This window comes from Notamacropus eugenii, chromosome 4, assembly GCF_028372415.1.
Source record: "Notamacropus eugenii isolate mMacEug1 chromosome 4, mMacEug1.pri_v2, whole genome shotgun sequence".
Classification (NCBI taxonomy): Eukaryota; Metazoa; Chordata; class Mammalia; order Diprotodontia; family Macropodidae; genus Notamacropus; species Notamacropus eugenii.
Genome location: NC_092875.1, coordinates 257754645 through 257770883, shown reverse-complemented (window position 1 = coordinate 257770883; position 16239 = coordinate 257754645). Strand labels below are relative to the sequence as shown.

At 35.3% G+C, this 16239-nt stretch overlaps 1 protein-coding gene across 2 annotated transcripts in view; it reads left to right on the top strand.

The window, feature by feature from the left end:
• The first annotated feature begins 3092 nt into the window (after nucleotides 1-3092).
• Nucleotides 3093-16239, top strand: part of DSC1 (desmocollin 1) — a 46142-nt gene continuing 32995 nt past the window's right edge. Inside the window, exons 1-6 of one of the 2 annotated variants that reach the window (XM_072604472.1) lie at nucleotides 3093-3549; nucleotides 6320-6404; nucleotides 9240-9442; nucleotides 10528-10647; nucleotides 11636-11791; nucleotides 14457-14598. In XM_072604472.1, coding sequence (XP_072460573.1) covers nucleotides 3484-3549; nucleotides 6320-6404; nucleotides 9240-9442; nucleotides 10528-10647; nucleotides 11636-11791; nucleotides 14457-14598 — 772 coding nt within the window. In that variant the 5' untranslated portion in view covers nucleotides 3093-3483. The remainder of the gene's footprint in view (nucleotides 3550-6319; nucleotides 6405-9239; nucleotides 9443-10527; nucleotides 10648-11635; nucleotides 11792-14456; nucleotides 14599-16239) is intronic. The other variant, XM_072604471.1, reaches the window with a different exon arrangement.

Below are 16239 nucleotides of genomic sequence, written 5' to 3'. Positions count from 1 at the left end.
TAAGTGTAACATAGTCGATTAGTTCACTGTTTATCTGCATTGTTATCTAGATAACTCCGTTTATTTTCCTTATTAGAATTATTTGTATTAGAATTATTTGAGTTTATTTTTTTCTGGCATTCTGGTCCTCTTAGGTAGACTTGTTCCATAAGACCCTTGATAATGAAATAATAGAATTCTTTCAATGGACTTTTTGAATCTGATCTCTGCAAATCTAGGGTATGTGTCAAATATTGCTAGATTTTCCTCTCCTGATCCTTTATGATCTCTAATGTCTCATCTATTATACTTCAGAAACCAGTTCCTTCTAGTTGGTCAGAAGAGAGCCTCCCTCATCATGTCCTCTACCATAAAGGCTAGTCAAGAATTTCTTAGCTTCTCTGCTCTGAACAGAAAAAAAAAAAAAACCATCTCTTTTAGAAGTGTGGATAAGTGACCTCCATCTTTACTATATCATGCATCTGTGACTGGTTTGTGGTAAGATTGTGATTAAGAGATATCATCGTATACTGGAAAGATCACTATATCTCCAGTCAAGAAAGATCTGAGTTTAGAATTTTGCCCATGACATTTACATGCCATCTGATCACAGGAGCATTTAACTCCTTTGATCCTGTTTCATTTTCTGTAAAAATAGGTAAGATAATACTTGGTTAGCTATGTCATAAGATTCTTATGTGGATCAAATAAGATGACATATACAAAATATGATGTAAATATGAACTATACTTCACAAACTCCTAATCTACGTTCTCCTTCTGTCAAAACTTTCTGTTGTGTATTCCTTGGATAACACCTCCTCTTTTTCCTCCTATCTGTTTTTACCCAAATACTCTCTACCAAATTTTCCCTTTCACATTCTTGGATTTTCTTATGTGTAACTATATTTTCTTAATATAATTTATTACTTTGTACTTTCCTTTTATCGATGTTGTTCTTTTGAATGAAGCATACCCTTCCATAGTCATTTTGCAGTCATGAGTCCCACACCACCAAGTTTTAGTGATAAATACAAGGTTAAATAATTTGTTGTTTTCTGACATGATTTTAACCTAAGTTTATTCCCCCCTTCCCCTGCCAATTGCTTGAATATCTTCCAAAGTCAACACTCAAAGTATGAAATTATAGTGGGATAGTTGTGACTATTTCCTGCCTACATACATAAACAGAGACAGTATGAAAGAGGAGGCATAGCCTAGCCCTGACACTGTCTCAATTTGGGAAGTAATGTTGGAAAAAATGAAAAAAAAATACAGGTGATAAAGAAAATATAGATCCAGTGATGATCAAGACAAAAAGCAAGTGAAAGACAAAACTTTCACATCATTTGCATGCAAAGCCTCAAAAAAAAAAATCACAAATTTGTTATAAACTTTCCTAGAATTCCTAAAATAATTAAGTGAGTTAAAAATGATTGTATACATGAAATAAGAGCTCTAAAAGAAAGGATTGAGAAGAAAATGAGGGAAAATCCTAAAGGAAGTAATTACAAGAAAATTAAACAACTTAATATATAAGGCAGAAAACCCTTCTGAAGTAACAGATGAAAGTTAGATTGGAACAGATATCAATTAAAAGATGCTAAAAGAAAAGTGAAAAAATTGAAAATATGTCAGAAAATATAAGTAAGGTATCTTCCATCAAAACCAATTACCCTGGGAAATAGTATCTAAGAGTCACTGGAATATCTAAAAACCTCTACCATTAAAAAAAAAGATTAGAGACAAAAAGCTTCCGGGAAAACTAGGAAATAGTCTAAAAATCTTTAAATTTAACAAGCTGGGCATAATAGATTTGTGGTTCTATACATAATCTTTCTTCCTTGTTCTTCTTTGTATTTGTAAATGTTTCTGTTTTCTTCTGCTTTCATTAAATTCATAATAAAAAAGGGGAATGGAGAAGAACCAAAAGGATGAAGTAGAGAGGCTATGATCTGTACTGGTGAAGAAGTCTCCCAAGTGATATAATCACAGATCCATTTTAGTTTCTATAGAAAGAAAGCCGTGGTTTAGTGTCAATGAAGTATCTCTTATTTATGGTGTTTTCCCAACTAGATTATAAGATCCTTGAAGACAAGGTCCAAGTCATATTCTTCTTCTTATGCTTCACATCTTCCCTGCAATAAATCATTGCTGATTTCTCTGGGGGAAAAGAATTTGACAATTTGAAATAATTCCTTCAGTTTGACAATTTGAAATATCACCTTTCTGTTTCTGAGATGAAGAAGAATAGATATCATTGAGTTTATACAAATGTTTCATGTCAAGATGTCAAAGTTTTGCATCAATGGTCTGTTTCAGATACTCAAATTAGTGAAATCTTTTGTGTTACTTCACATTTACACCTTGAGTGGTGTAATTGAAAAGAAGACTGGATCAAGCATTGGGACACTTGTGCTCCAGGCTGAGCATTGTTGTATAACCATGACTATATCGGTTAACCTCTCTAGGTCTTCATTTCCTTATAATGAAGTGGTTTGCCCAAATTACTTCAGTTCCTTTCAGGGTTAAAATTCTATAATCTGAAAGCAACTAAAGTGGACGGAGTGTTTTTAAAGTTCTCTACTCTTGTATAAGAGACTCTATCCAACAATGTTCAAGAAAAATGACAACAAAAACCTTAAGAAAAGAAGGGATACTTCCAGCTTCTACCTGACCATTCTTGACACAGACTACTGATTTAATGACTTTTTAGATTCTCTCAAGGCTTTAGGCTAAGGTCCTATGTGGCATCCCCAAATGGAAGGAAAGAACACTGGAGAATAGACATACAAATAAACTGTTTCAGACCAGAAGACTTCATCTCTTCCAGAACAATAATGCTATATGTGACAAGGCAACACCTAAATGCTTCAGATAAAGAGATAACAGACTGATGAGAAGGTGATTGCATACCTGTTTATGTCCCTTGATTTGCCAATGGCAATGGGGAGTGGGGGAAGGAAGCAAGTGAGAATGATTCCAACTTGACTTCCCTGTATGATCCATGTCTCTTTGCCTGGGGCAGTGCAGGTTAATAAGGCCAAGGAGGAGGAGAAGGGGTGGGAGAAGGGATGGGTAATAACTGGCAAGGGACTTCATACCATCAATCTGGGGGCTAGGGAGGAGAAGAGAGAGAGGGCTGAGGACCAAGGGAGTTCCCTTCTGCTCCTGCCTATGTGGCAAGTAGCAGAAGTTTTGAAAGGTACTGCAAGGAGGAGCCACTGGCTTTTTTTGGGGCGATTTGGTACCCCACCCTTTACATTTGAGGGAAAACCCCTTGGCAAGAGGGGGTAGACAGAATTGGGAGGGGAAAGAAAGAGAGGGAGAGAAAAGAAAAGTCATTGTTCTGCTCCTCCTCCTCCTGTCCTTCCTCACTTCTCTCCTGATTCTCCACTGGTGCAGAGGAGGCAACGTATTCCTCCAGCCAGGGGCCTGCAGTTGGGGACCTGCTTGCCCTGATTCATCTTGCCGCTGCCTTCCCTGACCATTGGGAACGCTTCTGATGGCACCAACTCCTGGCGGCGCCCTGAGGAGCATCCTCTGTAGGCATCTCCTCTTCTCTCTCCTGGTGAGTAAGTGACGAGGGATTAGCAAGGATAGTCAAGCGTGTTGGCAGTGTCTTCCTGGCAGTGTTCTGCCGACCCGGAGGCTGTGAAGGCAGGCGGTGGGGAATGATGGACCGCGGGGATTAGTGTATGGTGCTCGCTCTCTCACTTTGAGTCCTAACAAAGGGGAAAGAAGGGAGGCGGGACGTCCAACTAACCAACTTCCGAGACATCCCGCTCCAGGGGAATTCCCTGTTCCTCTTGCAGCAGAGTTATCTCTCCCCTGCACGCTCCCCCCACCCCCCGAAAACTGAGTGCAATACGATCATTCTGCAGGCACGCGACCTATTAGCAAAAACTGGTGTGGGGATTGTGGTTGAGAGAAGCTGCTTTGGCTGCTGATCACTTAAGGAATCCTGGGGACAGAATGCGTGCCTTCAGACAAGTGCAGAATAAGGCAGCTGGCGCTCCTCTACCAAGGACAGGGGTGTTAACTTCTTTTGTATCATGGACTTTGGAGTGTGGTGAAGCCTGTGGGACCCTTCTTAAAATAATGTTTTAAATGCATAAAATACTTAGGATTACAAAGGAAACCACTTATTAAAAGGTTATGAGTATAATTTTTTGAAAATAGAGTTTATGAATTCCAAATTAAAAACCTTAACCTAGAAAAAGTCAGGTGAAAATCCAGGCAGAGAGCCAATGCTCTAGGTCCAATTCTGGTATTTCTCATAAGAACTCTGTGTGAAAAAAAAGGAAAAACAAAAGGGCGAGCAAAGTGGAAGATGGTAATGTTAGAAGGGATGTGGGGGAGGATATTGCCAAATGGGACCCTGCTTTACCAAGATGTTAATGACTGGACGTGCATATAGATTTGTTTACTTTTCTTAAAAGGTGCTGCATCTCTCTCCCACCATAGTGAATTCCCTCCTTTATTCCAGGCTATTATGTCAACCAGCCTTAAAATATATTTTGGGGGGCCTGGGCTTCACTAATACACTAAAGAAGCACAAGGCATGGAGGATGAGTAAAGTGTCTCCTTGAAAATGCATTCATTTTACCCTTGTTGATGGTTCAGTTGACACATTCTGCCTCTAATGAAAGCCTAAAAGTGACCTCCAAGAAGGAATATTACCACTTGGATGATATCAGGAACAAGGACAAGTGTTGGAGAACTTTTTTCCAGGAACACTACACTGTTTTCTCTTTAGTGTTTTCCACTCCACTATCCCTAATGCCCTATAGGGATGCAAGGAACCTTATATATGACACACCTGTTTCACTTCCTGACACCTGCTCTTCTATTTCTTGGCCCTTGCTTAAACTTGTAAGCTTCAATAGTCCACACTGATTCTATCTGTAGTGCTCCATAGGAGCATCTGGGCAGAAAGAGTAGGAGTGAATACAACACATATCTGTGCACACATATGGATGTATAAAATGCATAGGACTTAGCTGATTTTCTAAATAAATTATTTGTATAGATTATCTCCCCCATATACTACACCTAAGAATCAAGATCAGGATGACATTACTATGTACACACAGTAGTACTTAGACCACTATTTATATGAACGTTTTCTTAGAATCACAGGACTAAATTAACCCTAAGATATCACTTTAGAATTAAGGAAATCACTGACTTGAGGAAAAAAGATTTAAAACAGTCAAGCAAAAGAGATTATCTCTTGTCTAAAGACATCCATGATAGGAGGAGTACCAGACGCAGCTTTGTCTCCCATTCATTTTGGTTTGGATAGTTTCAGTTTCACTTGAGAGTTTTCACAAAACTTCAAAGTGTTTTAATTGTTCATGAGGTTTTATTATCTCTTCCTAACCAAGATTAGACCCAAAAAGAAAAAAAGTCATTGCTGCAAAAAACGAACAGGATTCCCTCCCCTAACAGAAGGAGTCAGATTAAAGAAATATCTTTTCACTGAAGAATTATGAGAAAGATGACACATTATTCTGTGGGCATTCCAACTTTGCTAGGAACTTTTGATTTGACAGATTGCAAAGTGATCTTTGCAGAATAGCTAACTCTCTCCCTCCCTCCCCCCCCCCCCCGTCTCTGTCTCTGTCTCTCTCTCTCTCTCTCTCTCTGTCCCTTCTTTCCCCCTCCCCCGACAAGTGCACATAAACATATAGAGTAAACCCCAAGGAAAACAAACAAAAAAATAAACTGGAACTACATGATAAATTGTAAGATATGAGGTCCCTGAATTTTATATTTCATAGTGACTTTCAGTAGCAGCTATATGAAATAAATTACAAAGTAACCCTTTACTTCTTGAATTCTTTTGATTACTTATCCACTTCAGTTTGGAATCAGGGTAAGAATAGAACTCCTTTTGACAACCTCCACAGAAATAAATTAAGTACTTATGCTATGCTAGAAGTTAGAATGAAATATATGATTATTTTAATAAATTATTTGGCCATAAGGATGAGGAATTAAGAACTTAAGAAATGAGTATTTTTATTTATGAATTTATGGATTTTCATTTTGTTTTCACATTTCATTTCAATTTTCATATTATATATGAATAAATGAATTTATATGACTGATTAAAAATTGAATTTCTGTTCTATGAGACTGATGTTCTCTTTCCTTTTAATTCAAAATCTCCAAGGTTCCTTTTCCAAGTCTTTTAAGGGATTTGTTCAAGGTGCATTCTTAAAGATTCAAACTTTGATTGTAGTAAGAAGCTAACATTTCTTAAGACGTACCACTAACATGCAAAATGCTAGGATGATATGTAATTCCCCTTAATGCATTTTTTTCCTTTGTAGGTTCTGAGTTTCTTTTGTGATGCTTGCAAGAAAGTTGTTCTTAAAGTCCCCTCTCATCTTCAAGCTGACACACTTGTAGGCAGAGGTGAGAAAAAATGTTCTAAGACTTTCAAAGTTATAATTTTCTACATTTTGCTTAAGGCTTTTCTAGGAGCTGGGATAAAAGCCAAGTAGTAACTGCCCTATATAAAACTGGCCCTATAATGATGAACAGACTACCTATTTTATTGTAGTGGTTAGGGATACCTGAACTCCCAGACTAAGTTTTCTTTCTTTTTATTCAAGAGAAATGAGGGGACACACATCAGATTGAAAATAATTGAAGTTTATTTCTTTAGAACCCATGAACCTAAATCTCTTCCATATCAATTCAATTCAATTCAGTTCCAAGTTAAAATACCTTCTATATGCAATTCGCCAAGCTTTGTTCCAGGCAGAAATGAAGAAGAAATGAAATGTGCCTGCCTTCAAGGGGCTAATCTGCTTCCAAAATTCCCAAGTCATAGTTCTCTAAATCACTAGATATTGATAGGAAATACCAAGAATCCAAACTGCAAAAACAATAATAAATTTTACCTATGGGGAAACAAAGCCAAATCTACCTTCACATTATCCTATAGCATGTGAGCTATTGTTCTCATTATAATAACCACCATCACTACTGGTTTATGAGGTGGGTGTATCTCACACTTTGTAGCTAAGATTCATAAGAATCATATATTTATAGTGGGAAAGGACCTTAGAAGTTATCTTGTCCAGCCCTTTCAAATTATAGATGAGGAAGCCAAGGCCCAGAGAGGTTAAATAGTCTACCCAAGGTCATGGTAGAAATAAACAGCAGACCCATGATTTGAACCCAGGTCCTCCAACTCCAAATCTAGCACTCTTTCTACTATTCTACCTCATCATTGAAATATGCCCTGAATACAGGGTGTCCCAAAAGTCTTAGTTCCATCTTAACTTTTAGTAGCTATAGAACATTGAGCAAATTATTTAATATTTCTGGTCCTGTTTCTTCACCTATAAAATGAATGGGTTAGAATAAATAATTTTCAAGATCCCTTCAGGTTCTAAGTCTTATAAGCCTCTATAAGTAAAGGGTATTCTAAAATATTCATTGACTCTACTGCCCAGAGAATTGGCCTTACCTCAACCCAAGGTGAATCTTCTGAGCATTTTTATAGTAGTGTCCACATTCATCTGCATTCCCTCCAAATAAGCACATTATTATATAATTTTATTTGAATAATAAAATATTTTTATTTTAGTGATGTGTAGATACAGCATACTAGGTGGTATATAGTGACTGCAACTGAATACTATTGTGAACTTTTCAGTTTTTTAAAAAAATACATTGCAGAGTTCTTGATGGTACTACAGAAAGTTAGCATTTGTCATATTATTGAGGAAATACATATCGTTTGCTTTTGCCTGATCAACTTTTTCACATTTTTTTCAACCAGATTTTCCAATCTAGTTGCTATATAGCTCTAAAACTACCAAAGGATACCTAGTAAACTCTTAATAGTATTACACAGTGGAATGATTTCATTTGAGTTTTGCAGTGGAGAGAGAACTGGATCTGCAGTCAATAGATTTGGACTGTTCAGATCCTGACAATGATTTCCTAGTTGGATGATCTTGGGCAAGTTTCAACTTCTCTGGGTCTCAGTTTCTTTATATGTCAAATTAGAGGAGACTGAACTAGAATACCTCAGAGATTCCTTTTCATTCCAAATCTCTAAGTCCATAATCCTATGAATTTATAATACAGACTCTAAGATTCAAAGAGCAAATGGTACAAATACATACAAATCCCCATATTGTCATAAGAAAAATGAAGTTGTACATACATGAATTCTGTTTGAAAAAAGTGGACATTGATACCCTGTTATGAGAACTTAGTATTTTGTCTTCAGATATGGACCTATATTTTTACATCTTATATGGGAAGGAAATTAGCCTGTTGTGAAAGCATAAAGTTTATGACTATTTGAAGAATGTCTTTTATATATGAAAGACTGAAATCCAAATGAATATCTCAAAGAAATTTTGCTTGGAAAAGAAGAAGCATGCAAGTTGAGTGTAGTCAAAAAAGTTAAAGAAAAAAAAGTGTGTGCCCTATTGGGAGACAGGCGATTTTGTCTTTTTGACTATAGTGCTTCACATAGTGTTTTGTTCATGGGAGGAACTTAATAAGTGCTTTTTGAATTGGCTCCAGCATCTCCTAATCCTATTTTTAAAAGTTCAGCATTTTTGTAAATAGATCTTTAGATTACATCAAGCAGCTTAATGGAAGACTGTGATGTGGCAAGTGAGAAGTTGATTCTAAAGTCAGAAGCAAATTTCAGTCTTTTCTGTGTTCATATTAGTTTCCATTGGTCAAAACAATACAAACCTCTAGTGTCCAGAAGGAAAAGACTGTTAAATCTTTGTTAGCAGCACATTTTTTGATAATCTAACTAAAATGATTTAAATGTAGCAGGCTTAATTATTATGAAATTGTGACACAAAATCAGGGCAAGGTATGACTCCCTAGTCTTTGCTGGCATTGGTGTACTTATTAGCACTGTCTCTCTCACTCTTGAGATTGCTAAAGTAAACTTTGTATTTGCTTACTTGTGTAACTTATTATATTCCTTTAGTAAAATATAAATTTCTTATTGGCAGGCCTTCTTCTTGTTGTTCTTTTTTTTAAAAGTATATTTGATTTACAGCACAGTGTCTTGTAGCTAGTGGGCATTTAATAAAAGTTTATAGAATGAAATTGAGTTGGTTTGAAAAAGAGACATTCATAACTCAAATATAGTTAGGTTCATTCCTACCCTTATCATGCCGTAACAAGCAGTTGTCATTCCTGTAAAACATGTTCCCTTTTTGTTTGCATCTTTCAAATCCCTATCAAATTTCTTCCATGCAGTTAATCTAGAGGAGTGTCTCAGATCAGCTGACCTCATCCATTCAAGTGATCCTGACTTCAGAGTTCTGGAAGATGGCTCGGTGTATACAACAAAAAACATTGAGTTGCCTACTGAGAAAAGAACCTTTGATATTTTGCTCTCCGACTCTCAAAAAGAGGAACAAAAAAAGATAGAGATTGCACTGTTTGCCCCAGAAAAGAAGGTATAACAGTTAAAAACTTGAATTATTTTTTGGATTTTGCTTTGTCTGTTTAAAACAAACATCCCTCAAGCTGTTGTTTAGGTGCAAGTTCAATATGAACATATTAATTTATGAAAAAAATAATTAGTAATAACATAAAATTAAAAGGATTTATAATCAAGTTTTTAATTAGCATGCCCAGTTCATTTTAAATACAATAATTCATACATATACATATATATTATATATGTACACACACATGGAGCCTTTTAAGGTTTATAAAACATTTTCTTCAGATGCCTAAGAGGGTGGTACTACGAGGATTATTACCTTTATTTTCTACATATGGGAACTGTGACTTCAAGAAATAATGTAACTTACCTATGATCACACAGTTAATGAGTATATGAGTCAGGATCTGAACCCAGGTCTCTTGCCTTCAAATTTGTTCTCTCTAGGCTACACTGCATTGTCTGACTTAATTTATAAGAATTCAGATTATACATTTCTGTGTTAATACACATATGTGTGTAAAGGAAAGCATTCCTATAGTAAAAGTTTTGGGATATTTGTGTTTATGTTCATACAGGAAATCCCCCAAATCTTGGAGTAGTTGTAAGCCATTAAAGCTTTTAAGACTCCTTGTATATGTGTACACACACACACACACACACACACACACACACACACACACACACAATCTAGTATTATACCACTTCAAATTGTAGTATTTTGATCATCTCTCAATGAATCATTTGGTTTGTGGATTTCTCATGGCTGTTCAGAATCTCCATTATGAATGACTCCTTTATGTTTCTGATTTATCAAGAGTAGGGGTGACCCAGGGTGAAGTTGGGGCTGGACATGGGAACTGGGGGGAAGGTACAGAAGCAGGAAGTGGGAAAGAGCTGAAAGTGTTAGTCTGAGCACTTCTCTGTATTTGTGTACATATACGCATGCCACTAAATATGTATGTCTTCTCAAGTCAAGAACATACTATGCTTGCTTTATGCAATATGATGATTTTCCTAATTTCACTCTATATTTATAACTGTGAAATTTTAATTTACATGTCTATAATCTATGATTTCTTTTTATGGCTTCAGATACCTGTTAAAAGACATGCAAAAGACAAAGCTCTTAAGAGAACCAAAAGAAGATGGGCTCCCATACCATGTTCAATAATGGAAAATTCATTAGGTCCATTTCCACAACAAATTCAACAGGTAATGGCACTAAAGTTTTACATTATCCTAAAGGAGTCATATATTTAACCACATACTATATGTCCAGGTGAATCATGCAATATGATAAATCTGATGTATAATATGTAGTAAAAGACATGAGAAAAGGCATTATCTGTGAATGGATGAATAAATGGAAAAGCATTTATTAAGCACTTAGTACATGGCAAACTTTTTGCTATAAATTGAGGGATACAATTTATTTTAAAAAATCAAGATAGTGTCTTCTCTCAAGGAGCTTAAATTCTAATTGAGGGAGAAAACACATTAAAAAATTATCCTGTAGATTGGCTAGAAAGGGTGCAGTAGTGGAGTGAGTGGTAAGGTTCACGAGTCCTGAGGCTGCACCAGTAGGTTAGATGACAGTGACCCAGGGTCTGCCATGTATAGAGGCTAGGCTGGGCAGAAGATAGGAACCTGGAGGATCTTAGGAAGCAGAGACGGAATGGATTGTAAGGTGATCTTAAAGTGATTATAAGGTAGCCTGATGATATTCCTTTAGCAGAAGGGCTAGAATTGGTGAGACAAGCCTACTCCAAAGAACAAATGATTTGAGAAGTGAGTACAGATAGACAGCTTGGTGCATGGCAGGAAACTCTCTAGACCTTGAAAAACTAGAAAGCACTGGGAGGTAGTAGGAGAAATAATAGCTTGGGAGTCAAATGATGTGGACTCGATGTGGGCTCTTGTCCTTTTATGTGTAACCTTGAGCAAAATACTGGGACATGAGTTTCTTGAAGTGTAAAATAAAGTGGGGGAGGTGAACAAGATCATATCTACAGGAGTCTTCTTGGAGCTCTAAGGTTCTATGATTCTGTGTTTCTCAAGTAGGCACCATAAATAGGTGGTTGGGAAAGAGTTGGAAGGAGAGTGGTTAGAAACACCCCCAAATTCTAAAACATTTGGACATTTAGCTTTGTATTATGACCCTTGTCTTACATAATTATTCTTTCCTTTTTAAACTTTTTAGATCCAGTCTGATTCTGCACAAAATTATACCATCTATTATTCTATAAGTGGACCTGGAGTAGACAAGGAGCCCTTCAATTTGTTCTACATTGACAGAGACACAGGGGATATCTTTTGTACACGTTCTGTAGACCGTGAGACATATGACAGTTTTCAGGTAGGATCCTGAATTGGTTATACTGAATTAATTATTATTTTAGTACTTTAGTACTTAAGATTAGAAATAGTATCATTTAAAAACCTTCACTTTTATTATTATAAGTCAAATATTTATTTTACTCTCTTAAATATATTTAGTGGGAAAATATCATCAAACTGATTTTATTATTGTAGATGGAGAAGAGAGAGAGGTGTAAGCATGTTCCTGTTACATAATCATTATTTAAACACTAATTTGTTACTTTGAGCCTACACCAGTATCCATATTGAAGCACATTAAAAAACTTGCTTTCTAATAGGGAAAGAAGTCCTAAGAAATACTTCCAAAAGACAAATTAAGAAGAAGAATTTCATTTTTTGTTCATTTTGAGTAATGAGTTTCTAACTGTAGTCATGATATTTTAAAAATTTTGATTTTTAAATCATTTTATATAAAAAGAAGAGAGTAGAACATATGATTTAATAATGATATCTGATCTACCAACATCACATGTTTCCCCCCGAGGATGGAATGGGAAATATACACAAAATTCCATAAGTGTCATAAAGTTACATCTGCCCAAAGAAAATATCAAAACATATACTACCCTGCTAGATTTTGTTCCTTCCGCTTCTTCTGTTTTTATATCTTGGGTGATAGAAATCACAGGAGAAATGTAAGTAATTTCAATATATACCTATACATGTATATATATATATATATATATGTGTATATATATATATATATACACATATATATATATATATGTATAAGCATATGATTTAAAGTTGTTAAAGGACCATATTTTGTGTGCTAGGAAAGATTATCTCAAACCATAAAAAATAAATCCTTTTAGATAATTCTACTAAATAAATATGTTATGTCTGATGCTGTTAAATTCTATTAAACTTTTAAACTATTAAGCTCCCCTAATTAGTGTGTGCTTGCAAGAAGAGACCCATGGGTCTACCAAAAATCCTAGTGACTGTTTTCCTTGTAAATGTGTGTGACATTGTGGAATGCGGTTGACTTTGACAAGTGACGGAACAGAGTAGCAGATCTGAGATACAATTTTCTCTTTTAAGAAGAAGGTGGCTGGTAACAGGATTTGGATTTTGGACTACCACTTAAAATAGAGAAATGAGGAGTTTGGCCAGGAATAGAGTGTATCTAATAAGGATTAATTTGAAAAATGAATTTACTAGACTTTTGCAAAATTAACTCAAATAAAATTTAAATTTAAAAAAGGAAGGAGAAAATTGTCTACATTTATCTACCAAGTAGAAAGTAGCCATTATAGCTATTTCACACATTATGAGTGAAGAAGAATGCAAGATGCTCAGTATGACTAAAGAAAAAAGGAGTTAGTAGTAAAATATATAGTTCAGATGTCTCAATACAAATGCATGAAATATTTGTAAAAAGCAAAATGAATCAGAGAGCCCAATTAAAATACTTAATGACATGAGTCACCCATAATTTGAATATGTCTTACTCAAAAGGATGAAAGGAAATAGTGGCAGAATAGCAGTACATATTAGGAAGATATGTTCTTGTGATATAATTCAGGAACCATATGGGCAATCATGGTGGAGGGCATTGGGATTAAGATCAATCAAAGGAAAAACCAGAAATATTGTCCTGTGGGAAAACTACAGATTATCTGGACAGAAAGGCTCTATATGAATTTATATGGATATCTGATCACAAGCTTGCTACAGAGACATGGTGTAATAATGATGGAGAACTTCTGTTATCTGAACATCTGCTGTTGCTCTCTCTTCCAAAGGAAGAGTAACTAATAATTTATTAGCTTGTCATAATAATAATTTTATCCTTCAAAAGACGAGTGAAGCCACAAAGAAAATGGCTAGTCCAGACTTGATTGTGCCCCCAAATAAATCTATGGCTACTGAGATAGAAATGATAATAATCTGGAAGGGATATGTTTATTATATTTTAGAATTTGTATGGAGAGCAAAGTTAGACATAGATAGACGTAGATTTTAGAGAACAGATTTCAATGTCATTTCAAAAAGCATTTATTAAATTCCTACTATGTTCTATGGAAACAAAGAAATGTAAAAACCTTCCTTGTTCTCAAGGAGATCACAATCAATTGAGGTGGTATTGGAAAATATGAGATATAAATATAGGCAGGATAAATTGGGGATTATCTCACAGTTAAGTCACTAGCATTAAATGGGAAATGTTTCTTGCAGCAAGTGGGATTTTAGATGAGACTTGAAGAAAGGCAGGAAAATTAGAGGTGATGATAACCAGGGAGAGAATTTCTGGTAGGATGGACCACTAGTGAAAATGCATGGAGGCAGGAGTTGAGTGTTTTGTGGGAAGAATAGTAAATGGTCCTGGGTTCCATAAAAGGATAGGTAGGATCTTTGGACTTAAAATTCTGTGGAAGAAGGAAGCTTGGAAGGGGTGGAAAGCCCTCATAAATGAAATTCAGAAGACATATAGATGAAGAAAAAAGAGGAGTCATCCAAAGAGGACAATGTGGATGCATCTTGGTTACAGTATTAATTCTTAGGTTCTATCTATTTTGTTTTACCATGCCATGATTAAGAGAAATTGTAGTCTTCTTTGTTCTCATTCACTATATTTGATAATATACATAGTTTATACTATGTTAAGGAATTTCTGGGGGCTCCTCTCCATATTGTAGATAACTGGTTATGCAACAACACCAGATGGTTACTCCACAGATCTGCCACTCCCACTTCTGATCAAAGTTGAAGATGACAATGATAATGCCCCATGCTTTGAAGATATGATTACCTTTAATGTGATTGAAAATTGCAGAGTGGGTAAGTGCAAAATTATAGTAAAATATTATAATGAGTATTCAATTTAACGTGTGTTAACAGTATTTTAAAAATGTATTTCTTTTGTGCTATTGAATTTTATGCTGGTGGTTTTGGGGTGTTTAGAATAAAAACAATTTAAAACAATTTAAAATTGCTACAATAAGACTGTGTATTTCTTAAAATCTAATGTTCAAGATTAACCATCTCAAAATTTAAGTGATAGTAATAGAATACAGTTACAGTATTTCATTATTATTATATAACTATATTTGTCAGTTTTATTTGACCAAAATCTCTTAAACAAGGGTATTATATTTGTGCTTATTTGACCTTTGTGTATACTCTGACACTCGGTGTGAAAGACACCTCAGGCAATCTTATGTAGAAAAGATATTATGTTGTCTAAGGAAAAGAAGAATTTTTCTGTAGAGAAAAAGGAACATGTTATTGAGAAAGATTCAGGAAATGTATGAATGATTCAGAAACTAATTTGTTTTCTTTCCATTTCTTCCTACTTGAATATAAATTCTTTAAAGGCAGAAATGGTCAATTTAAAAAAATCAGTAAAAATGAAATTATCATGTTTAATTTGTCTTTTAGAAATATTTCTTAGGACTTTCCCTCCAGAGACAAATACTTTGAAAAAAGTAGGAATGCAGTAAATGTGAGTTAATATTAAATCAATGAAGTGACAGTCACAATATCTAGAAACAGGCACGATGATTTTTCCCCTTCATTTGTTCAATGAATATTTATCGAATGGAATTCTGTATAGATCAGAACTACTTGAATGACAATTGATGTTCCTTTTTTAGCTAGGAAAAACATGCAAAAAGAGATGTGGGCTAAGCATATTTTCAAACGTTGCCCATATTCAATAGACTCATTGGTATTTAATAGCAATTTTGTAATATTTTTCCTAGTTGTATTTACTATAACTAATTAACACCTACTTCCACAAAAGTCCTACTTTAATATCTCATGGTGTAAATGTGATCCCTCAGTCCTGAATGATTTGTCAGAAAAATATAAACTTTGGTTGATTCTACCAAGCTGAAAAGGCTTTAAATATGGTCCCTATAGTGGATTGTGTCTGAGTGACCCTAGGTAGTGGCTAGAGTGCTGGATTTGGAGATAGGAAGTCCTAAATTCATTTCCCATCTCTAACACTAACAATGCTACCACGAGCAAATCACAAAACCTCTCTGAGCTTCAGTTTCTGAATAATAATTGCTATGGTATGTACCCCACAGCACTTTTCTTATGGTTTAAATGAAACTCAGAAAACCTTAAGAAGGTTAAGCTTAAGAAGGCCAAGCTCTCTCATTGCATTCTGGGCCATCTCCAGTTACCCTGCCTGTATTTGGCTACTGGACCCAGATGGCTCTGGAGGGCAAAGTAAGGCTGGTGACTTTACACAGCACACCCTCGCTCAAATCCAATTCAATTACTAGTCATGCCATCATCTTCCTGATATCATGGTCCTCTTCAAGAATGAAGGACAAACCACAATATAAAGTGATCTGTAAATTCAAAAGTGCTATTAAAATGTGCGCTATTATGGTGACAAGAAATTGAGGAAGTAATTATAACCCTACCTAAAGCCTTCATCCTCCTCTTGTTTAGACTATTATAATGACC